The 24,552-nt window shown below is 36.5% G+C and overlaps 1 protein-coding gene and 1 non-coding gene across 4 annotated transcripts in view; both read right to left on the bottom strand.

Moving 5' to 3' along the window:
* The window catches only part of LOC105466506 (Rho GTPase activating protein 42), a 312,048-nt gene that overhangs the window by 53,998 nt on the left and 233,498 nt on the right, over positions 1–24,552 (bottom strand). For all 3 annotated transcript variants that reach the window (XM_071075500.1, XM_071075501.1, XM_071075502.1), the window contains 3 exons: positions 21,930–22,040; positions 8,554–8,658; positions 5,399–5,528 (listed from right to left, as the gene is read on the bottom strand). In XM_071075500.1, the coding sequence (XP_070931601.1) occupies positions 5,399–5,528; positions 8,554–8,658; positions 21,930–22,040 (346 nt within the window). The remainder of the gene's footprint in view (positions 1–5,398; positions 5,529–8,553; positions 8,659–21,929; positions 22,041–24,552) is intronic.
* On the bottom strand, positions 7,350–7,454 carry LOC112424004 (small nucleolar RNA U13). The gene has a single exon (XR_003014606.1). It is a non-coding gene; the product is annotated as a small nucleolar RNA U13 (small nucleolar RNA).

Below are 24,552 nucleotides of genomic sequence, written 5' to 3'. Positions count from 1 at the left end.
CCTTACTTCTACCTGTATTCTTTACTCTCGTAACTGTCAGATATATATTGTTAAAAATGTAGCCAGGTCACTTCGCTCCTGCGTTCGGAACCCTCTAGTGCCTTCCCATCTTACTCCCGATAAAAATCAAAGAGCCTATTATCCACAAGGTTCCAAGTGAGTGGCCTCTCATTCTTTTCCCCATCTCACATCCCACTGCTTTCTGCCTTGTGCACTCAGTTCCAGCTACACTGCCCAGCTTGCTGGTCTTTGAACACAATGGAGGCATTCCTACCCAAGGGCATTTGCAGTTGCTGTTTCCCAGGCCTGGACTACTTTTCCTTTAGATACCTGCATGACTTGCACTGTTACCTCCCTTCAGGCCTTTTCCTAAATGTAGCTTTCATAATACGGCCTTTCCTGGGGAGATATCTAAGATCTAAACACCCTCACCTTGATATTTATCTCTTTCTTGCTTTCATTTCTTAGCCATTATCACTGGCTGAAATATGATTCGTTTCACTAATTTAGACCATTTATTGTGTGTCTCTGCCACAAGATTTTAAGAATCTATGTGAGCAGGAACATGTGATGTTCTGCTGACTAGGATATGAATTGTTAATCCTTACAACAGAGCCAGACATACAGTTGTCAGTCAATATTGACAAATGAATAATGAATAAAGGAATGAATCACGCATCTAAGACTTTACTAAGTTCTAAGACTTTACTGACCTTAGAGTTATTTCCTCTTACTCCTAATCTGGAAAAAACAAATTCAAATTACTCTTTAAAATGAAAATAATTTCCACTATCTATATGAGAAGGAACTTGTATGTGTAATGTTCACTTTCTTTTCCCCCCCAAAATACCATGTAACCCTTTCCCATAGCACCCATGTTATTGTCCAGTATTCCCCTCCTTAGGGAATTTACCAGAGAGTAGAATGCATTGTTAGTTCAATGTTAGTTCAAAGACCACGGTGGAAGACCTTCATAGGGAAGCCAAGTATCCTGTACCCAAGCACCATAGTGGGCTGAGTGCATTGAAAATGGTGCTTGTTTTCTATGTATTAATAGCATCTCCAACCAGGGACCCATCTTGCTTAACACCTGAATTTTTCTAGCAGCTACTATGCACATGTTTTTGCTGGCTTCATTTCAGAACCATGTTTAAAAGAAAGAAATTGAAATATTAAAACGTACCTCTTGAGAAAAGTGTTTCATGAGCCATTTAATTTTTTTCTTTAATAATAATGCCCTTGGTATCAAGTTTAATACTTAAGCCACTCCAGATTTTAAAATTGCAGGGTGCAGTCATACACTTTATCATCACAAAAGACTATTACAATTAACTTCAATTCCGTTTGGGGACCATTTCACACTATAATACTTAATAATACTTGTTGATAATTCTGTTACATGTGATGTAAAATACCTAAAGACTTAAGAGCTAATTAGTGGAAAGTGACTGGATAGATATTCTCATATGTAGTGACTTCATTATGTAGGTAGTAATATATGAAGCAATATTAGCTATAATTTTAAAATAGAAATGCTGCAATGCTCTGATGACATTTTAAACCAAAGACCCTTTTTTCCTGCCTCCATCTTAAGTTCAGAACCTCCTGCATTTAATCCTCGAGTTTGCTGCAAACACATGCTGCTTTCTTTAAAGCTGATTGGCACTAGGCCAGGGCAGATGCTCTTAGACAGGCAATTCTAAAGTCCCCAAAAGTGTCTGGGAAAATAAAAATTGATTACAGCTCTAAAGTTGCAAAATAAAAGCTGTTTAATTATCTCACCCAGTAATCATTTAAGTTGCTAAGATGAATATTTGCAGTGTGGAAGGGGAATGAACATTCATCGAATACCTTCTTAGTGCCCATATTTTATCTAAGAACCTTTATACCAGACATTATAAAGAACATTTTAAGAAAACAGCCTGCGACCGAGAGATGGCAGTACTTTCATCAATAGGGCATGTGACTGAAGTTGTTCTTTTTAGAGAAATGATATTTTCAAGCTGTTTTAAGAATTAAATGAGACAGGCCAGGCATGGTGGCTTATGCCTATAATCCCAGCACTTTGGAAGGCCGAGGCGGGTGGATCACAAGGTCAGGAGATCGAGACCATGGTGAAACCCTGTCTCTACTAAAAATACAAAAAATTAGCCAGGCACGGTGGTGGGTGCCTGTAGTCCCAGCTACTCAGGAGGCTGAGGCAGGAGAATCGTGTGAACCCAGGAGGCGGAGCTTGCAGTGAGCCGAGATTACACCACTGCACTCTAGTCTGGGCGACAGAGCGAGACTCCGTCTCAAAAAAAAAAGAATTAAATGAGACAAATATAAATTGCAAAGAATAGTAAGAGCCCACAGTAAGCACAGTATTATTATTATTGACACTACCAAGAATAGAGACATTTTACATATGATATCTCTAATTCTTGCAATATTATGACAGGGGTTTAAATTCCTCTTTTATAAATGAAGAGAGACTGAGCTCAGAAAACTATTGGCACAAGTCACAGGTCAGCACAGGCACAGAATTTCAATATGGCTCTTACTCTGGAACCCCTGGCTCTTTCGGTTACACTGAAGTCTAGCAGAATGTGATTTAATGCATGCCTTGAGGTGGATAACATAAACACCCCATATTCGGGTAGAGTGGAACTCTGTCTAAACAGTGAGTTAAGCCTACCCCATCACATCCATCTCCATTTATCACTCAATTTATGACTTTGATATTTATTTGACATTGATCACTGGCTGCTAATTGTGTAAGTGTGTCTTATGCTTTCAACTACAGAATAAAAACTTGAAGTCAAGTATTTATCTCATTTTTGTCCCCCACAAGAACTTATCTACCCAGTGATAGCAAGTGCACAATCGATACATCTTAGTAAACTGGTTAGATTGTTTTTAATGTAAACACTTTCAAAGATCCCAAGTGAGAAGGGGCTTTGGGTATTTGCTCCTCATATAAAAGTAATTCCAAAAGCATATAAATATATTCCTTTTTCTTTAGATCCCTTGGCAAAGGGAATAGGGGAATATGATAGGTGGGAAAAGACAGGAGGAAGAGATTATAATGAGGCAAGAGAGAATTTCTGAAGGTGATGAATGTGTTCATTATGTTGTAGTGTAGTGATGGCTTCACAGGTGCATGCATATGGCAAAATTTATCAAAAAATGTCTTAAACAGGCGCAATTAATTTATGCCAATTAGACCCAATAAAGCTATAAAATAATACAGGCAGATACAGATGAAATCAAGATGGAAATTGTCTTGGGGGAGGAAAAATATCAACAAAGAGAGTGTTAATAAGGAGAATTGAACTGTGAGACCCTCCAATTCAGACACTGCTAAGGGTCCATCACAACAGGGGCATAACCGAAGAAGCCTTTTAGAAGGATCTGCTGGAAGCACTGTAGAAGATGCATTAGATGATGTGCAAGCCTGGAGGCAAAGGGGGAACAGTTAGGAGGTCACTGCAAGGGTCTCGCCTGGGCGAAGACAGTGGAGATAGAGAGAAGGTATGGAATCAAAGGATATCGAGAAGACAGAATAGACAGATTTGTCCCAAGGCTACAGAGAGACACTGGTGCTAAGGATGGATTGCCTTGACTTCTGCAGCCTACGAGAGTGGGTGGTGCCATTACGAGAAATTAAAAAAAAAAAACTCAGAGGAGAGGTCAGTACCACAAAGGGCTTTATCATTGGTCTAGAATGACCCAGAGAAGTTAAGCATCTTAGAACAAAAGATACCAACATCAGGTAAGTGCATAAAACACTGTGCTTAGTCCATCCATGTAACCCCCAAATTACTGAAGGGCCTATGCTTATAGACTGACCCAAATATCCAAGAGCTTGACAATAGGTAGGCAAACCATGGTTCCACCCAGTGGGTGCACTCACTACCAAGTAGGACCGAATATGATATATTTGAAGATTATGTACAAAATAATATTGTAAGCTAATCTAAAGGTTTTTTGTTTAGGATAAAATATTGTGTGCCCACAAAGATTTCAGCAAGTGTGTAACACCTAGAAAAATATTCAAGAAACAAAATATAATCAGATCACAATGAATACAAAATCCAAGGATGGCACCTCCTCTATCACTTGCATGTTTACTTCCCTCACTGGCAACAAATTCTTCCAGTGGCTAAATATTTTATTGGTAGAAATGTGAGCTCCTTTCAATGTACTGTCACATGAAGGCTCTCGAACCTGGACAAAATCATTTAAAATAAATATTCAAAAATTTCCTTAGAGTCCTTTCGAGGCTTGAGTAAAAAACATAACAATTAAAAAAAAAAGAATAAAAATTTCCTTAGAGTCCTAAATGAAATCTATATACCCTACTGACAAGCCAAGGGACTGGTAATTTTTCATGAACTGGGGGAGGGTAAAAGCTACTTATAATGCACTAATTATAGAGTACCTAGGCAGATCACCAGTTTTATCATGTTTAGATATGAAAACAGTAGACTGGCCAAGGTAGATAGTTATGAGAGAGAAAAATCCTAAAACCCAGATCTCTTGAACCGGCGTTCCTCTATCATCAAGTCCATGCAGTAATAAATGTTTGCAGAGTCTGCTGGATCAAATCAAATTTGTGTGTGTCCTGCTCTCCAACACATGAGCATCACTTAATCATGTTGCACATACAGTGTATCAAAAGCCTTTCACATTGGTCCACGATGGGCTGGAAACACACACAACTGTTTCTTCACCAAAAACAGCACAAGAATGATGCCTTAGGGCATATCCGGTTTGAAAGTGTTAATGTAGTCAAAATAGTCCAACTAGCTCGACTTAATGACAAGTAACAGGCACAAAAAAACTCCAGTTATACAAGTCTGAATGGCTTTTTAATATTTTTGAGAGAAAAATGTCCTCAGTGAGAGGCAATTATAATCATGCTCTATTGGCTTTGGTACTTATTTCCAAACCTCAAGAAGTAAAGAGTGCCAATTTGACATTACCATGATTACCAATTTTACACCTGAAAACTGACAGGGCACAAAATTAAATAAAATAATGCCAACAGAGGGTAAAACTATTATCACAGTCACCAGGATGATTCATCCCAATAAAGGCTTCGGTTTGCAATTTTCCATGAAACTTTAAGTTGAGATTAAGTATCACAATTAAATGCTAAAACGGAACTCATGTTATGGTATGAGTGAAGACTGTAAGTTCCAAGTTCAACAATATGCCAACTTAGACATCCTGATGGCAAAATGTGGAAAAGCTTCCTCACTTTGGTCGTGGTTGGGGGGAAAGTAGATATAAAGCTGTAAGAAATTTCAGTCCTCCTACTTGAAGGAAATACTACTAACCAAGTCACATCTCATGGAAATATTCATAGATGGCTAAGTCATAACAGGCGTGAAGTTATGTCTTTGTGACTCACGTTTCTCCTGGACATACAGATAGCCTTCCATCGTCCACTGGCTGGGTGGTCTGTAGTCCTGGTTGGCAGATTTCATCCTTTGCATCAACCGCTCTACCTCTTGTCGAGTACTTTCAAAATTATTCCTCGTCTTAAGTAAATAGAAACAATAATTTCAGTCATTGTTTTCTACCAAGTTTCAGAAACACCCAGACTAATATTTTTAGTTTTTATTTATTTATTTTTGAGACAGAGTATCACTCTGTCACCCAGGTGCGATCATGGCTCACTGCAACCTTGACCTCCTGGGCTCAAGTGATCCTCCTGCCTCAGTCCCCACAAGCAGCTGGGACTACAGGCACACACCATCACACCTGGCTAATGTTTTGTAGAGATGGGGTGTCACTATGTTTCCCAGGCTGGTCTCAAATTCCTAGGCTCAGCGATGTGTTTGCCTCCCAAAGTGCTGGGATTACAGGTGTGAACCACCTGACTGGCCCAGAAAAATGTTTCAAAACTGCAAATCGTACAAAGATGACCTTGATTCTTTTGGCAGTATTCACCACATCTATATCTTTGTGACGTTGGGTCCCAAGGTCTGATTTTGAACCGATTTAGTGAAAACTTCTCTGAATGACCTTCCGCATGTTTCTGTTTGAATCTCTGTGTGTGTGTGTGTGTGTGTGTGTGTGAGAGACTTTCTTCCTATTTTCACACTCCAACATTATTACTTAGAGGGTAAACTATGGCAATTTAAAAAATATAGGATGCACTACGTAAAATTTGAATTCCCTAAATACCTAAGGTAAAAAACAGATATATAGGGACTTAGTTTCTTTTAAGGGAAAAAACAAAATAAGTTCATACACTTTTGATACATGTGGCATTGAACAAGTCAAGAAAAAAAGTTTGTCACCACAGTTCCAAAGGCTATTTTCAAAGAAACATCATGTAGCTTTATTTACTAGCACAGGTATTATTAAGAGGTGAGTGTATAAATTAACTCATAAAAATCAACAGGTTTCCAAGTTCTAACTTCTTCTGTGGCAAGAAATAGATTACTCACTTTATATCAAGTTTACTTAAGCTATAGGAAGAATCAGGCTTTTCTCTATGAATACCCCTTTTGCATTACCTCAAAAATATGCTTCTGAAGATATAATAATCACCATCACCTAACTCTAAGGAGTTCATGCCTCATTGAAAAAAAAAATCTCAAAATGAGCAAAATTTTCTTGTCACTTTCATTCTTTTTGTCTTTCAAACATAAGGGTCTATTTTTTCCCCCCAATTCCTTACCTCTCTCCTATTCCTGAATCCTAGGAATCTTAATGTAATTTTATTTAATGTGGAAGTAAATCATAAAGATACTTCAGCTTTTATAATTTTCCCTTTTAATAGTAACTGTAAAAGCCTAAATACTTTCCATATGGAAAAACAATAGAATGAATCAAAGGTGAAATTGATTCTGCTAGAAAAATCTACGTTAAATAAAAGCTAAAACTCAAAACACAAGGGAATAAATCCCCTTACACATTTCTTATGGGGCATTCTAACTCTGTAGTTTTATTTACTGGATGTTTCCACAACGGCAAGAACCAGATAAGCAGAAAAACATACACTTTGTAGAAAATTAAGCAAAGGTTTTCCAAATGATTTGGGCTATATAGTACTTGGCAGTCAGGGTTTCAGTTATAGTAAAACCTCAACAATTAGGACATCATTATTCGTCAAGTTTGATAATGTGAAATGGGTTGGCCCAACTTTTGGGTGTGTTTTTATGTCAATGCAAGTGTTGCTCAGCATTTGAACATCAGAATTTGTATAATGATGCAATCAAAGAGACTAAAAGGACTGATTAGACTACTTTACAAAATAAATTCTGATAGAAATAGATGATCTGTATGGAAATAATTCTCACTTTAAAAAATTTTTTTATTTTGTATTTATTTTTTCTTATTTTTTTTTTTCAGATTAGACGGGTAACGTGCTGGGATTGTAACAAGGTTCAGAGGGTGGCACGTCTCACACATGTGCGTGAACACCCGGACACCATGCCCATGAACCGTAAAAGGATCTCTCGCTTATGTCTTAAAGCAGTTATTTTGAATGCCTCAAAACCACATTCAAACCTGTTATTTGAAAATAATAAACAGCACATATTTTATATTCAATTTCAGAGAAAGATGAGATCTTTGTTGTTAAAGTACAATCCTTCATTTCACAAATAAAGAAATTTTGCTCTCTTAAAAATGAGACTTCTCAGACTAGGCATGGTGGGTCACACCTGTAATCTCAGCACTTGGGAGGCCGCGGCAGGTGGGCCACCTGAGGTCGGGAGTTCGAGACCAACCTGACCAACATGGTGAAACCCTGTCTCTACTAAAAATACAAAATTAGCCATGTGTAGTGGTGCATGCCTGTAATCCCAGCTATTTGGGACGCTGAGGCAGGAGAATCGCTTGAACCCAGGAGGCGGAGGTTGCAGTGAGCCAAGATCGTGCCATTGCACTCTAGCCTGGGTGATGAGCAAAACTCCATCTTAAAAAAAAAAGACTTCTCTAAGGTCTTGTTTTCTTATTTCCAGTATTTTCTTTTCTAGTTTTCTTGAGGTATAATTGACAAATAAAAATTGTATAGTTAACATGTACAATGTGATGTTTTAACACATTTATACATTATGAAATTACCACGATCGAGTTAATTAATATATCAATCACCACATAGTTACCATCTGTGTATGTTGAGAACATTTAAGACCTAAACTCTTAATAAATTTCAAGTATTCAATACAGTATTATTAACTATAGCCACCATACTGCAAATTAGCTCTCCAAAGTTTTCCATCCTGCATCACCCAGTAAATTAGTAGGAATGCTGGATGAAGGCAAAAGTTAATAAACTTTCAGGTGTCTCCAACTGGGTAATATTTTTATAAAATTTGCTAGTATAAATTTTTCTAACTAAGATTAGGGTTTTGTGGGGTGTATTTTCCACTAGCAGCTAGAAAAAAATTGTAATACATTTATAAAGTGGTTTTTCTTAATTCTTGAATTTTACTGTACTTAGGCAAGTATTTGAAAGATTCCAAGGTTTAACTTGGTTATAACTTAGTTGCCCTGTGAAATCAGATTTGCAGATTTGCTGAGAGACAGTAAGAACAGGTATACTCTTACATTCTGCAAGTTGAACTGCAGCTGTTGCTTATACGGTGCAAATTCCTGGGCAAGTTCATATCCCTCGTGGTAAAAAGTAAATAAGCCCTGAAGAAATGACAAAAGCTGCAAAGATAAAGAGATAAAGAACCATGAAAATGTGTTTTAATGATCATTTAATGATATAAAATAGGGAGAAAATTATATTTCATTATAATTCCTCAAATTAATACATTTTCAATGGCTTTGGCAAGGCAGGCAATAGATTTACAATTATAAAACAGAAACCACAAAAGGATTTTTATTTCCCTTTTTGTAGACAGTAATTTAACTTTTGAGGCTGATCAAGGACATTTGTCATGTTAACTATTCTGCTATTCAAATGCATTGAAGAAATATCCAGAAGAGACCACTAAGATAATGACTAAAGTATAATAGCATAGATCCCACCCTGCAAGAACTTCTAATCGAAACAAGGGGATAAAAGATGTGCGATGTAAGGAAGAGCAAACCAGTAAATCACAGATAAGAAGTAACCAAGGGAAGGAATGGGAATTTGGCCAGATGAAATTAAGAAAAAGTATCACAAGGTGGCAGTACTGAGTTGAGTATTGAATAGACAACATTTTAGCAAAGGAATGTGAAGAACTCAGGGAATTGGTGAGCAAAATCACTGAAATAGATAACACAGGTCTTTCATTTCTGAGAAAGTAAAATCTTTACAAAGTCATAATTTCTATGATCCTAACCTTCTAATCTCAAATTCATATGTGTATTTCTGTTTTTATCCATAAATTAAGACAGGCTCTCCATGGAATTATAGGACACAGGTTATATGGAACATTATATTGGAAAAAAAATTATTTAAGCATTTTCATTTCATTCACAGGGATTTTATTTCACAGACTTGTATACTAACCTAATCTTTCCCACAACCTCTTCCTGCGATAAAGTTAGAAAACATTTTTGAAAAGTCACTCATAACTTATCTGTAACTTATTATTTTAAATTAAGGAAGAAACACAATTTGAAACCATTTTCTCATGTAAATAATATGCAGCCACCTCTTCTGTCTGGGTAGGCAGGGAGGATTCAGCTAAGCATCAGGCACATGTGCTATGATTTCCAACAGATAAACACTGGTTCTATCTGAAAACAATGACCTCATGCTTTTCTTCCTACAAACAAAGTCATGTTCATTTCAGAAAGCATTTTCAAGCCATTTTTGTTGTTATATGTTAAGGACTTTTTTTCTCTTGTTCAAACAGTCCTGATAGTGCACCAAAATGTAGCATTTGCCCTTTTATAAATATTTTACACTGTCAGTTTTACATCATCGAATACTATCAAACCTAAATATTCAATAGATTACAATGATGCTATATCAAATTATCCAATAAAATACATAGTCTACCTGAATGCATATAATATAGCATAAACAAAACTGCAGCTTAAATTGGATTAAAAAATACCTTTAATAAAAGTTTGCATATATAGATTTAGAGCTTTTCAGAGAGAAAAGAAAATACTTTTGAAATATATATATATTATATATATATATATATATATATATATATATATATATATATAACAGTAGTCTTCTAAACATCCAACTAACAGTTTATGAAGTTGCTAAGGAAGTATTGTTTCATGTTTTACCATTTATAATTAATCCACAATTAAACTGTCTTGTTACAAACTGGATGCGATACAAAGCAGGTGCTGCTTTAAAAGCATCATCAGTATAAAAGTTAATTAAACTTGTAAAGAAGATTTTAAGAATATCTGTGATAAATCTTCTGTAAAACAATGAATCCCCTGAGATCCATCTTTTCTAATATTCTTGGTTTCTAGAACACGGAAAAAAGACAAAGCACACTGATGTTTTCAGAAGCATGAAGTAAACCATTCCAAACCACACCCAGAACACTGCTAAAAATTCTAACAAATGGTCAATTATGATTCTTTGGCCACAGAAGTTTCCAATACATTTAAATTTCTATGCCATGGCTTGATGCTCCAGCCCTAAAGTACTAATACTAATCTGAAAACATGAAATTCAAAACACTCCAAAATCCAAAATTTTTAGAGCACTGTCATGATACCACAAGTGAAAAATTCCACACCTGATACTTTTGCTTTCTGGTGGTTCAATATATACAAATTGTGCTTCATGCACAAAATTATTAAGAATATTGTATAAAATAAAATTATCCTCAGGCTATGTGTATGAGTTGTATAGGAAACATAATGACTTTCATGTTCAGACTTGGGTCCAATTCCCAAGATAGCTCATTATGTATATGCAAATATCCGAAAATATGAAAAAAATAGGAAACACTTCTAGTCCTAAACATTTTGGATAAGGAATGTCAATGTGTATTCTATTTCAAAAGACTAGACATCTGGAGAAGATGCTGGGTGCGCTCCAGGGAACTACCTGTGAGACGCTCCCTCATGCGAAGGGCTGCTGCATGATTGCAGATTCACTGAACCACATGTGGGTCGCCCTAACCAAAACTCTTATGGACGTATTTTCACACTGATTTTGGTAAACCAATATTTCCCACTAAACTCTGCTTTTAAATTCTTATTCTAAAAAGTAAGATCCTGGTACCCTCATCTTATTCAGATTATTCCATATCCTTAGCATTTTATACGCAGCCAACTTCAGTCAAGAGGAAAATAAACCCATTGGCAGCTTCTAGCAGAATTCAGATTCACTTAGTAGCAGACAAATTTCTTTTAATCTCATAAAGCACGCTGAGCACCTGCTAGGAAATGTACAATCCAATAGAAGGCACATAAGAATTATATACAAAAACAATCCACCTTTTCCTTTTTATTCCACGGCTTTGGAAGCAGCATTTGGGTTTATTGAAGATCGCATTATGAAAAACCTGCCTCTAGATGGCAGCAAAGTTAAACGTTTTATAGGTTTGAATCCTATACTTGTTCCCTTCATCCTCTACAAAATTCCAAGATGTGAAATGAAAGGAACTGAACAGGACAGCCTGAAAAGCTTTAAGAATTGCACTTCCCACAGATCATTTTCTTTGGTGAATCTGCCCGAATGGCTGGGATGTGAGGGAAAAACTATGGTTTCAGTTTACCCTAAAGTAAATTTGACATTTAAAATAATAACAGTAACCATAATAACAACTACAAACTCCTAGATAGACAGAATAGTTTGAATACTAAGAAAGTTCCTTTTATCATTGGGAAAATCTCATATAGCACATTATTATTCCCAAGGGTATAGAACCAAATTACTTGTCACTCCAATAACCCAACCAATTGGAAAAACTGATACCATACTTACAGATAAATGATCTTTAAAATAACCCCATTACAAGCCAGAAAAGGAACAAATATTCATAATTTCCCAGCCCATTAGTAACCAATTAACTAAATGCAGTATGGATGTGGCACTTCCAAAAGTGTCAAGCCTTAAGTTACCACTGATGATGTAAATGGCAAATAATAGTAAGAGTTAAGAAAAGGGGTTGGTGAGATGAAGAGCCTCTAAGTGGTAGATATAGTAATTTCAGATAACTGAATTGCTCAAACTGAGAACCATTGAAGTGTGAATGCTTTTACAAGGATGTGATTCACTCCTATATGCTTACCCTCTTTTCTGACTGACAACAATCAATTATTACAATGACCTCTTTTCTTTAGCTTATTAAAATTCTCAAAGTGGTAGAGACATCCCATCTTCCTACAGCAGCACTGCCAATCATGCTCTGAATTTGTTCTTGAGTTTAATGGAACCCTCACAATCAATTTCTACAGAGCCCGTCCACCAGCTTTACCAACAAAGTAAAGTCAGTTGTCAAATATAATTCAGTAACCATCTTTGACCACTAAGAACTGTAAGCATAAACCCTTCTCTCCTAAGAAATTAATCACTGCTTAAAATACTGAACACTCCACTCTCACAGTTAATGTCATATTTAATGATAAAAGAGTGAATGTGTTCCTTCTCCACCCAAGATCAGGAACAAGATAATGATGCCCATTCTTGACACTTCTAATATTGTGCTACAGCTTCTAGTCAAAAAAAACTAAGCAAGAAAAAGAAATAAAAGGCATCCAGATGAGAAAGAAAAAAGAAAAAGCATCTCTGTTTGCAAATGCCATGATCTCATATATATAAAATCCTACAAAATCCAGGGCAAAGCTATTATAACTAATAAACAAGTTTAATAAGGTTGCAGGATACAAAGACCAATATACAAAAATCAGTTGTATTTCTATACACTTGCAATGAACAATCTGAAAATAAAGTTAAGAAAACAATGCCATTTACAATAGCTTCAAAAAAATAAACTACTTGGGAAAACTGATTTAACAAACGACGTATAAAAGTTATGCTCTGAAAACTGTAAAATACCGTATAAAGAAATTAAGGAAGGTCAAAATAAATGGAGAGTATCTCATGTTCATAGACTGGATAACTTAATATTGTTAAGATGGTAATATTCCCCAAATTGACATACATATTCTACACAATCCCTGTCAGAATTTCAGCTGACTTTTTTGTAGTAATTGACAAGCTGATTCTAAAATTTACAGGGCACTGCAAGGAACCCCAACCAGTCAAAAAAAAAAAAAAAAATCTTAACAACAAAACAACAACAACAAAAAACACTTCAAAATTTAACACAAAACAACAGTAATCAGCACAGTGTGATATTGGCATAAGGGTAAATTGAAACCATAGTCTTTCCTCACATCCCAGCCACTAAAGCAGACATGTAAATCAGTGTAATGGAATTGAGAGTCTGTTATACACATACATTCTGTCATCATCTGATTTTTGACAAGAGTGGTATAACTACACAAGGGAGAATGAATAGCCTTTTCAACAAATTATTCCAGGATAACTGCATAGCCAAATGCAAAGGAATGAAGTTGAAGCCCCTACCTTATGGCATAGACAAAAAATTACCTGAAAATGGATCAAGGACCTAAATTTAAGACATAAACTATGAAACACTTAGAAAAAAGATAGGAATACATCTCTATGATGTGTTTGGCAATGGATTCTTAGATATGACACCAAAAGCACAAACAACAACAAAAAAATACACAAACTTCATCAAAATTAAAAACTCATGCTTCGATGTACACTGTCATGAAAATTGAAAGAAAACTAATAGAATGGAAGAATATATTTACAAAAATCATTTATCTGATAAGGGGCTTATATGCAGAATACATAAACAACTCTTACAATTAAATAATAAAAAGACAAATAACCTAGTTTAAAAATAGGCAAAGAAACTGAATAGACATTTCTCGAAAGAAATATATGAATGGTCAAAAAGCATTTGAAAGATTCTTGACTTATTAGTCATCAGAGAAATCGAAATCAAAACCACAGTGAAATCTAAGTTCACCTCTCTGGGACGGCTAGACACAAAAAGTGAGATAATAGCAAGTGTGTGTGAGGGACATGGAGAAACGGTATCCCTCATACACCACTGGTGGGAATGTCAAAGGGTGCAGTTATTTTGGTAGTTCCTCAGATGGTGAAACACACCATATGACTCAGTAATTCTACTTCAAGAGAGGGAAAAACTTGTATCTACACGAAAATTTGTACATGAATGTTTATAACAGGTGTCCCCAATCCCTGGGCTGCAGACCAGTAAAGGTCATTTGCAGCCGGTTAGGAACCCAACTGCATGGCAGGAGGTGAGCTGTGGGTGAGCTCTGCCTCCTATCAGGTCAGTGCTGGCATTAGACTCTCATAGGAGCGGGAGGCCTATTGTGAACTGTGCATGTGAGGGATCTATGTTGCGTGCTTCTTATGAGAATCTAATGCCTGATGATCTGAGGTGGAGCAGTTTTATCCCCAAACCCTTCCCTCCCGACCAATTTTTTCTTGGAGAAATTGTCTTCCACAAAACTGGTCCCTGGTGCCACAAAAGGTTGGGAACAGCTGGTTTATAACATTATTCATAATAGTGAAAAGGTATCCATTAACTAATATTTGGACAAGCAAAATGTGGTCTATCCATACAATAAAATATTATTTGGCCCTAAAGGGAAATGAAGTACTGATGCATGCTTTCAGATGGATGAACCTTGAAAACTGCATCTGAGTAAAAGAAGCCAATCACAAAAGGTCATTTATTATACAATTTCATTTGTATGAAATGCTCAGAGTAGGCAAATTAATAGAGACAGAAAATAATTAGTGGTTTTCAGGATTGGGGGTTATGGGGTATACTGGGAAAGATAGCTAACGGATGTGATGTTTATTTTTAAGGTGATGAAAATACTTTAAATTTTTTTGTAGTGATTATTGCACATATCTGTGAATATACTAAAGTCCCTTTGGATATTACAGTTTAAATTAGTTGTCTGTGTGGCATGTGAATTATATCTTTATGAAGTTTTTTTTTTTTTCTTTTTTGAGACAAGGTCTCACCCTTTCACACAGGCTGGAGTGTAGTGGCACGATTAGAGTTCACTGCAGTTTTGACTTCCCAGGCTCAAGTGATCCTCCCACCTCAGTCCCCAAGTAGCTAAGACTACAGGCGCATGCCACCATGCCTAATTAATTTTTGTAGAGGTGGAGTTTTGCCATGTTGCCAAGACTGGTTTTGAACTCCTGGGCTCAAACAATCCTCCCACCTCAGCCTCCCAACTTGCTGGGATCACAGGTGTGAGCTACCATGCATGGCCTGAAGTTGTTTTTAAAAAATAAAAATAAATACTTCCCATACACAAAGCACCATAATGCACTATAAGAAATCAAAATGTTATATAGTTCCATTCTTCACATTTGGCCATCTAAGCTTCTAAGAAGATTAGAAAAGTAAGGCAAAGTCAAGGCATCAATTTTCACACTGTAAAAGTGTCAGGCCTGTGAGTTAAATCTGTAGTCTTTGCAATTCCCTGCCTGGAGGAGACTTCGAGATAAACATCTTAAAGGATACCTTCAAAATGACTACAGATTGCTTTAAGTCTAATGCATAGATGTGCAAGGGAGTTCACGGCCAGAAAACAAAAGCATATACAAATCTAATCAAATAAATAATGAGAAACTTGAAGATAAAAAGAGAGCCAAGAATGGAAAGTGGCCAGTCAATGCTGGTCTGGAAAAGACTGCTTTTAAAATCAGAGACAGAAGCACAAATGAATGAATGGACAGACATGCACATTGATTAATAAAACAAAGCCATGGCCATCCATCTCCTCAGCACTCAAAAACATCACTGGAATTCCTGAAAAGATGGATTTCTGAGCATTCAAGAGGAGGGAATTCAGATGAAGGGGCCTGAGGTACACTTTGGTGGTAAAGGAACAGAGGCATTGATGAATAGCCAGCTTATCTTTAGAGCTCAGTTATAATAGAGAAGGTACTGTCACCAGCAAGGTGATAAAGTCCAGCAGAAGCTACATGATTGATTTCTACCAAACACATAGGATGCATTTTTCTTATTTTTATAAAATTCTGTTCATTAAATTATATCACAAATTTCCAATTTTCAATAACAGTACCCTGAACTTTAGATTTATCCATGAACTGTTGCAGATTTTATTTTTATTTAAAAGCTTTGCTGTTTCATTTTCAAAGAATGATTGCCCACAGATTTTAAACAGGATAGAAATTTAACTTTTAGTCCTACAGAGTTTCAAAAAACAATGATGCTACCTTATTTTTTTCACTTTGATTTGCTAAATTAAAGCTAATTGATTATATTGAAAAAGAAAAAAACATCAAAAGGTTAATCTTTCAAAATCCGCTCATCTATATACTAGCGGATGGATTTTTTAAAAAGACTTAGCAGTAGCATTTCAATCTCAAAATTATTTAAGCTTTTTAAATTCAGAGACTCTAAAAAGTATTTTATAGTATACTTCTTGATAATAACAAGCAAAAACATGTTAGCAAATTATGCAAAATTTTCTTCAGCAAAAAATTTAAATTGGATTTAGCAGTCCAAGGGAAGAGCACCAAAAGCACTCTATTTTAGTTTATATATGATGATTTATTTTCCTTTTCTGCATTAACTTTAAACATTAATACAAAAAAACTACAATGGAGTCTAAAAGGAATACTGTAATATGAAAATGCTATTACAAAACTTACTCTACGCGTATATTTAGAAGGCTAAAATTAAAATGTGTTTTTAAAAAAGCTACCTGGGGCTTTAAAGCCACAACTAACAAAGGGATTCATAAGTGTTGTTTTCCTATCTAGCAATCACAGTATAAGTGAGGTACACACTGGCTGGTGCTTTATTGATGCTAACGATGTACCAGGTACAATTCAAGAGCTCTACGCATTACCTGTGCTGGTTGATCCTCACTACGATCCTGGGAACTACACATTATTTTTGTCCTCAATATACAGATAAAAACCTGAGGCAGAGAATTTGTAAAATGTGCCATATTTGCACAGCTGTAACATGTGGAGCCAAATTACATCTTATTCCAACTCATTTAGCTATTATACTTTGTCTCTGCTTACCAAAGGTAAATCTCTTATTTTCTTCTAATTTTAAGGAGCTAACATAACTACACAGTATAATTTTCTAATCATCCATTTTATTTGGCCAGAGCAAATATTATCAGGAAGGATTAATTTCTGTAGTGAAGTGGCCACTAAGGAAGTGGTACTACACCATGACTTCAGATTTGGGTTCTGGGTTCCTACCTGCCACTTCAGATTTGTGGCCTTAGGCAACCAACAATCTTTCTGTAACTTAGCTTCTTCATCTAACAACTACTTCATAATAATGCTGTTATGGATTTATGTGAGCTAACAGAGAAAACACATAGCACATAGTAGTTGCTCACAAAACATACGTCCAACTAAGTAGGCTTAAAGGACACAATCAACACATACACAAGTTTATAGCTGAATGAATCATAAGGCAGATGAGTCATAACAAGATTCCGTTTTCTAAGCCACAAACCTTTATGTACCGTGAAATACTTCTGAGACCTCTGGGCTCCTCCACAACTCTTACTCAAGCTGTTTGTGTTCAGAGTACTTCTAGAACTGCTTCTTCTAATCCATAAAAGTTCTCATAAACCTCAGGCAGCTCTGAGCAGTAGGTGAATATTATAACCAAGAGTCAGGAGATGTTTCTCCCTCCCTGATCTCTTTCCCCCATCATAAACCTAAACTTACGTATCTTGTTGACATATCTGGAAGGATGAGCCTGCTGTTCAACAGAAACATAATATGAACCACAAATGAAGCCAATGTGTAATTAACTAGTCTCACTCTGTCACCCAGGCTGGTGTGCAGTGGCGTGATTTTGGCTCACTGAAATCTCCACTTCCAGGGTTCAAGTGAATCTCGTGCCTCAGCCTCCTGAGTAGCTGGGATTACAGGCACCCATCACCATGCCTGGCTAGTTTTTGTGTTTTTAGTAGAGACGAGGTTTCACCATGTTGGCCAAGCTGGTCTTGAACTACTGGTTTCAAGCGATCTGCCCGCCTCAGCCTCCTAATGTGCTGGGACTACAGGCGTGAGCCACCATGCCTGGCTAGTAAACATATTTTAGATACTTTAAAAAAAAAAAAAAAAGTGAAATAAATTTGAATAATTTATTTTAATACAATATATCCAAAATAGCATTTCAACCTGTAATCAGTATAAAAGAGGTATTAATGAGTTATTATCCATTTTTTCATACTAAGATTCTGCAGGCTGATGTTGATTTTATATTTATAGCACATCCTAACTCAGACTAGCTATGGGTAATTACTACCACACAGAATGGTGGGTCTAGAAATCACCAGTGAGCTATAATCCCTTTCTATATAAAATATAATAAACTAGAAAAAAGATGGCTATTAAACTTGTATATCTTATAGAGAACTGAGTTTAAAAAGCTGATTTCAGGCCAGGCATGGTGGCTCACCCTGTAATCCCAGCACTTTGGGAGGCCGAAACAGGTGGATCACCTGAGGTCAGGAGCTCGAGACCAGCCCGGCCAACGTCATGAAACTCTGTCTCTACTAAAACTAAAAAAATTATCTGGGTGTGGTGGTGTATGCCTGTAATTTCAGCTACTCGCTCAGGAGCCTGAGGCAGGAGAATCGCTTAAACCTGTCAGGTGGAGGTTGTAGTGAGCTGAGATTATGTCACTGCACTCCTACCTGGGCAATAGGGCAAACTCCATCTCAAAAACACCAAACACTAACAAAAAAATTGATTCCAGGTATGCTTTTAAAACAATAACACGTAGCTTATTTATAAATAACATTTGAATGTCCTCTTTTAATCCATGTGTCAGACCTAGTTTTTCTTTAGAATAATGACAATGTAGGAATATTTATTTATTTATTTATTTATTATTTATTTATTGAGACAGAGTGTTACTCTGTTGCCCAGGCTGGAGTGCAGTGGTGTGATCTTGGATCACTGCAACCTCCACCTCCCAGGTTCAAGCAATTCTCGTGCCTCAGCCTCTTGAGTAGCTTAGACTACAGGCACATGCCACCACGCCCAGCTAATTTTTGCATTTTTAGTAGAGACAAGGTTTCACCATATTGGTCAGGCTGGTCTTGAACTCCTGACCTCAAGCAATCCACCCGCCTTGGCCTCCCAAAGTGCTGGGATTACAGGCCTGAGCCACCATGCCAGCCAGAATATTTATTCTTAATAGCACATGAATATGGCATAGAAGTTTTATGACAAGCAGTATGATCTTGATATTAATTAAAACAATGTAAACTAATCTCAAATATATCATCATAAGGTAAGAATATTATTTCGTGAATCACTATCCCCTGTTCATATTTTCTATCGGATTTCTTACAATCTATAGGAGATAGACCCATCCCCAGGGCATTTGCTTTACTCTAATGCTTATTTGTTAAACTAATCTGGGCTAAAGCTAGAATAGACTACTAGATTTCTGCAACATGCAATAGCAATACAAACAAGAATTGGATTTTTAAAGAACAAAAACAGCAAAGACATTAAAGTGTTTTCATGTCTTTTTATGTTTATAGTTCCCGGGAACTTTGGTTTACAACTTTTCTCCTCCAAATTAATTTGTCAATGCATAAACCTAAAGATTGACATACACACTCATGCTTCATTGATCCCATTTCTATTCTCATTGTTCAAATGGATATTAAGTACAACTCCATGGATGAGACTCTGAGGCTAGAAATGAGGACGAGACCAAACTGACAGTACTATTTGGTTTGGCCAGACGCTCTAATAGGAAAAACAGAGCAGCCAGGAAAATATTTTGGAAGAAGGACAATTTTAACATCAATTTTGACTGTGGTGTCATAAGAAAGGTATGCATGACAGAAGACTTATCAGGACATCATAGCTTCGGATAAGGTTGAGGGAAGAAAACACATTTCAGTTGAAAGATGGCTTCTACTTCTCTACCGTATTTTTACAGAAATTTATAAATTCTTGTCATTCCTTCTGCCACCTGTGAGCAAACATTTTTTTACAATCTCCTCTTTATACATCTGATGTCATCTTACAGAATGTTCTAGTTCACTGTTCCCAGACAGGATGGGCTATAAAAGAGACCTAGGGAAACAAGCGACCCCCATATCATCTTCCAAGAGGAATAAAGGCATACAGATGTGAAAGGATTATTCCAGGTGTGAGAAGAAACAACAGCACAGCAGATCAGCACAGTGTCTGAAGGAAATGGGAAGACACAACGAAGGAATATACAGAAAAACTGTCAGAATTAATGGGGTCTCTGACGGTTTGGTGTCAAGAAGAGCTGCAATTCAAAAATCCCAAGGGGCAGGCTCTAGGGAAGTAGTTTGCTAGCAAGAAGCGAAGCTTCAGAAACCATGGTGGGATTCTGGGGTGGGACTTAGTCAATGGGAAGGGGAACAGGATCCATAAGTAGTGGTCATCTTCCTAGAACAGGAAACGTTAGGCTGGCTAGTTGTCCATGAGCCCCAGATGAGCTTCAGAACATTCTCTAGGTCATAGAAAGTTTAATCAGATCTTAAAGTGTCTGCTATATAAGAGGATAATCCTAGGGGATTTAAGGATTAAGTGTTTGGTAAACAGAACTTGAACTTGAGTTTGTTATTCTAAATAAAAGGTAAAAGTTAAATCCCTGAGCCTGAGTGGTGGTCTTCAGTTCCCTCATCTCTCTAGCTGAAAGCTGGTCTTGCAAATGTGCCTACTGCCTAGTATACAGGAGAGAGTCAATAGGTTCCAACTAAAGGAAGAGGTCCTGGAAGCCAGGTTGGGCCTGATAACTGTCCCCAACCTCTGCTCTGTCTCAGTTTTCCATTATCTTTAGGGGACAGCTGGTGGATTTCCATTAGAAAATGATTCATGTGAAATACATTTTACAATGTTGTCTTCCTTTGCCTTCTCCTTATCATATCCACTAACATAGAGTGTTTTATTTTTATTATGAATGGATTTTTTAAAGGACTGACATAGGAAGAAAAGAATGGCTTAAATTAGGTATCTGATTACTTATACATTTATTAACCCTATCCTCTGATCTCATGGGAATTGAAGAATGCAGACAACAGACCACCTGACTCTAGAGCAAACCTTTATTCATCATACATGCCACTTTGTCAAGATGCCTTTTTAGGCAATATTGGAACACATTAGGGTATCACTTGAAAAAAATGCTAAAAAATGAAATAAGCTTATAAAGACCAGCCACCTGTTCTTTTCTGTAATGCAGTTTACATTAGGAAATCCATTACATTTTACACTGACTTAGGAAAATAAATGACTTCATAGGAAAGTCCAGCAGATCCGAGCCCTGTGAGGAAGGGGAGCACAGAACAAAGGGGAAAACAGAGCCTTCAGTTTTCCCTCTCTGTCTAAAGTTTTGCTAAATGGGTCATTTTACTGGTGAAGTGTACTCATTCATGTATAGATAATGTACAGCCCCTTTTTTAAAAAATTTATTTAATTAATACATTTCATTTTTAGAGCAGTTTTAGGTTTGCCAAAAAATAAGTGGAAAGAATGAAGTTCCCTTATGCCCCCTCAGCTCACCTGTCCCCCACCACCTCTGTACTTCTCTCCCGCTAACAGCTTCCTCTCTTATTAGCATCTTGCATTTCTGTGGTACTTTTGTTATAGCCGATGTGGCAATGCTAATACATTAATATTAACTGAATCCATAGTATACATTAGAGCTCAGTTTTTGTGCTACCCATTCTATGGGTTTTGACAAATGTACAATGGTATTCTCATCCATCACTACACTATTGTACAGAAGAGTTTCACTGTCCTAAAAGTCGCCTGTACTCCACCTGTTCATCCCTTCCCTACTCCCCTTTTATTTTTATCAATCATAATTTTCAAGAAAAATTATATATTATAAAAAAAAAGTGTACTTTTTTTCCATAGATTGTTTTCAGCCTACCATTTTTACAAAAAATCTGAAACTTACCGGTTCAACAAATTCAAACTTCTTTTTTTCTTGGACCTCTTGAATTTTAAAGACATATTCTAATGACGCTTCATAGAAGTTCTGATGTTCTCGGTCAATTTGTGTATCTGCCTAAAGAGAAAAACCAGAGGGTGATTACTGATGGTTCTACATAGAGAGAGACTCAATTCCTGCTCTGCTGTCTTTATTACAAAGTAACTCCAACCAAAAGTTTAACTCAGCACTTATTATAGTCTTTGCCTACAAGAGCATATAGTGTGTGGGGCAGGAGATACACACACAGACACATAACACACACAGAATAAGTACACAATACCCATTGCAGTTAAAAAAAAATACAAGAAATGTAAATGAAAAATTATGGGATCATAGAAGGACGGATAAAATTCAAAATTATGGGACAAAATGGTGGTATTTGGAGTTGAATCTTAAGATGAACAACTGACTGAATTGTCAACAATATAAAAAAAAGCAGGGGCCATTTTCCTGAAAAAGTAAAGAGGCATGAAGAGATGGATTTGACTGCAGTGTGAACACACGGAGAAGAAGAGGGAGAAGTGAGGATAGCATCATACTGTAAAATATCTTGGATGCTGCATAACAAATTAGGATTTTAATGGAGGGAGAAGCATCTAAGAATATTAAGCAGGAGAGCCACTTCATTAGGTAAGATCTTAGATAATGCTGGTAGCATTATGGTAGCATAATGCTGAATCAAACAAATAAACAGACAAATAAGAATTCAATGGCTCTAACCTGATGAATCATGCTATGTCAATGTCATGCACATTCATTATATCTGATTGCAATAAGGTTCTATTGACAAAGTATAAGAGAGTATTACTGAGGTAATTTCATTTTCTTTTAGACAATGCCTCTCTCTTCCCTCTTCTCTGCCTACTATCACCCTTAGATGCACTCTTTAAAAGTGACTTTGGCTTAGCAGAGAGACATGACTTACTTTTCTTGCCCACCTCTACCTTCCTTGTTGCCAGCTGGATGTTACAAAAGCCGATGGAAAGAAGGGGCTCTCTGGAGTACTAAGTATCCATTGACACCAATTTGGGGATAGAAAACTTGAAGCCATTTATAATGGTAGTTTGATAAACAAAATTAAAAAAAAAAAAGATTTTATTGGTAAGACTTCCAGTTAACAGAACCTATTAGTAATTAAGATTTGGAGGAGTAAAAAATTATACATGTACTTTTAACTGTGCAGGGAGTAGATGCCCCTAACCCCCACGTTGTTCAAGAATCAGCTGTAATTATATATATTTATTATGCATTTAATTAGGTGATTACAAAGAATCCAATATTACCAGCAACTCACTAGAGATGTTTAAAGTTGAGTATTCTAAATTTTTAAGCTAATAAATGTGAAGAATGTATAAATCAGGTAGGAGATTTGAACTCAAAACTTTTCAGCTCCCAGACATCATTTATGAAAGATAGAGGTGCAAACAAAAAGAACATCAGCATTCCACACAAATTATATTTCTTTTCTTCTTACCTTCGCTTATTGAAACACACTATATACATAAGAATTAATTAATTTAGTAATGAGGGATAGGTGTCAATAAATGTTTAACAACTGGCTCTCTGGGGAGAAAAGCCTGATTTGCAATATTTGTGGTTTCTGTGGTACAAATAACGCCAAAACGGCCAGTTTCAAAACACAAACTCAACATCACAGAATGTGGGAGCTGGAAAGAGATGCAGGAAAAGGACTCTCTGGAGCGTGTCTTAGCACACTACTGGGTGACAGGGATGCAAGAATAGGGGCACTATTCTATTCCACAAGTTATTTTGGAAATTTTATTTACTTTAAAAGATAATGTCAGGCTGGATATGGTGGCTCACATCTGTAGTCCCAAAACTTTGAGAGGCCAAGGTGGGAGGACTGTTCGAGCCCAGGAGTTCAAGACCAGCCTGGGCAATATTGTAAGATGCTGTCTCTATTTTTTTTTTTTAAAAGAAAAAATACCCAAAGGATTATAAATCATGCTGCTATAAAGACACATGCACACGTATGTTTATTGCGGCACTATTCACAATAGCAAAGACTTGGAATCAACCCAAATGTCCATCAGTGACAGATTGGATTAAGAAAATGTGGCACATACACACAATGAAATACTATGCAGCCATAAAAAAGGATGAGTTCGTGTCCTTTGTAGGGACATGGATGCAGCTGGAAACCATCATTCTCAGCAAACTATTGCAAAAATGGAAAACCAAACACTGCATGTTCTCACTCATTGGTGGGAACTGAACAATGAGATCACTTGGACTCTGGAAGGGGAACATCACACACCGGGGCCTATTATGGGGAGGGGGGAGGGAGGAGGGAAGGTATTGGGAATTATACCTGATGTAAATGATGAGTTGATGGGTGCTGATGAGTCGATGGGTGCAGGACACCAATATGGCACAAGTATATATATGTAACAAACCTGCACGTTGTGCACATGTACCCTAGAACTTAAAATATAATAAAAAATAAAAAATAAAAAAAATCTAAAAAATATATATATATATATATACACATATATATATGTAACATCGTTGATTGTGTTGTGAGCACATGGGAACAAACTAGAATGTTGAGACCTTCAGAGTCTAA

Source organism: Macaca nemestrina, chromosome 12, assembly GCF_043159975.1.
Source record: "Macaca nemestrina isolate mMacNem1 chromosome 12, mMacNem.hap1, whole genome shotgun sequence".
NCBI lineage: Eukaryota > Metazoa > Chordata > Mammalia > Primates > Cercopithecidae > Macaca > Macaca nemestrina.
The sequence above is the reverse complement of the archived record's forward strand: the minus strand, read 5'-3'. Positions and strand labels throughout refer to the sequence as shown.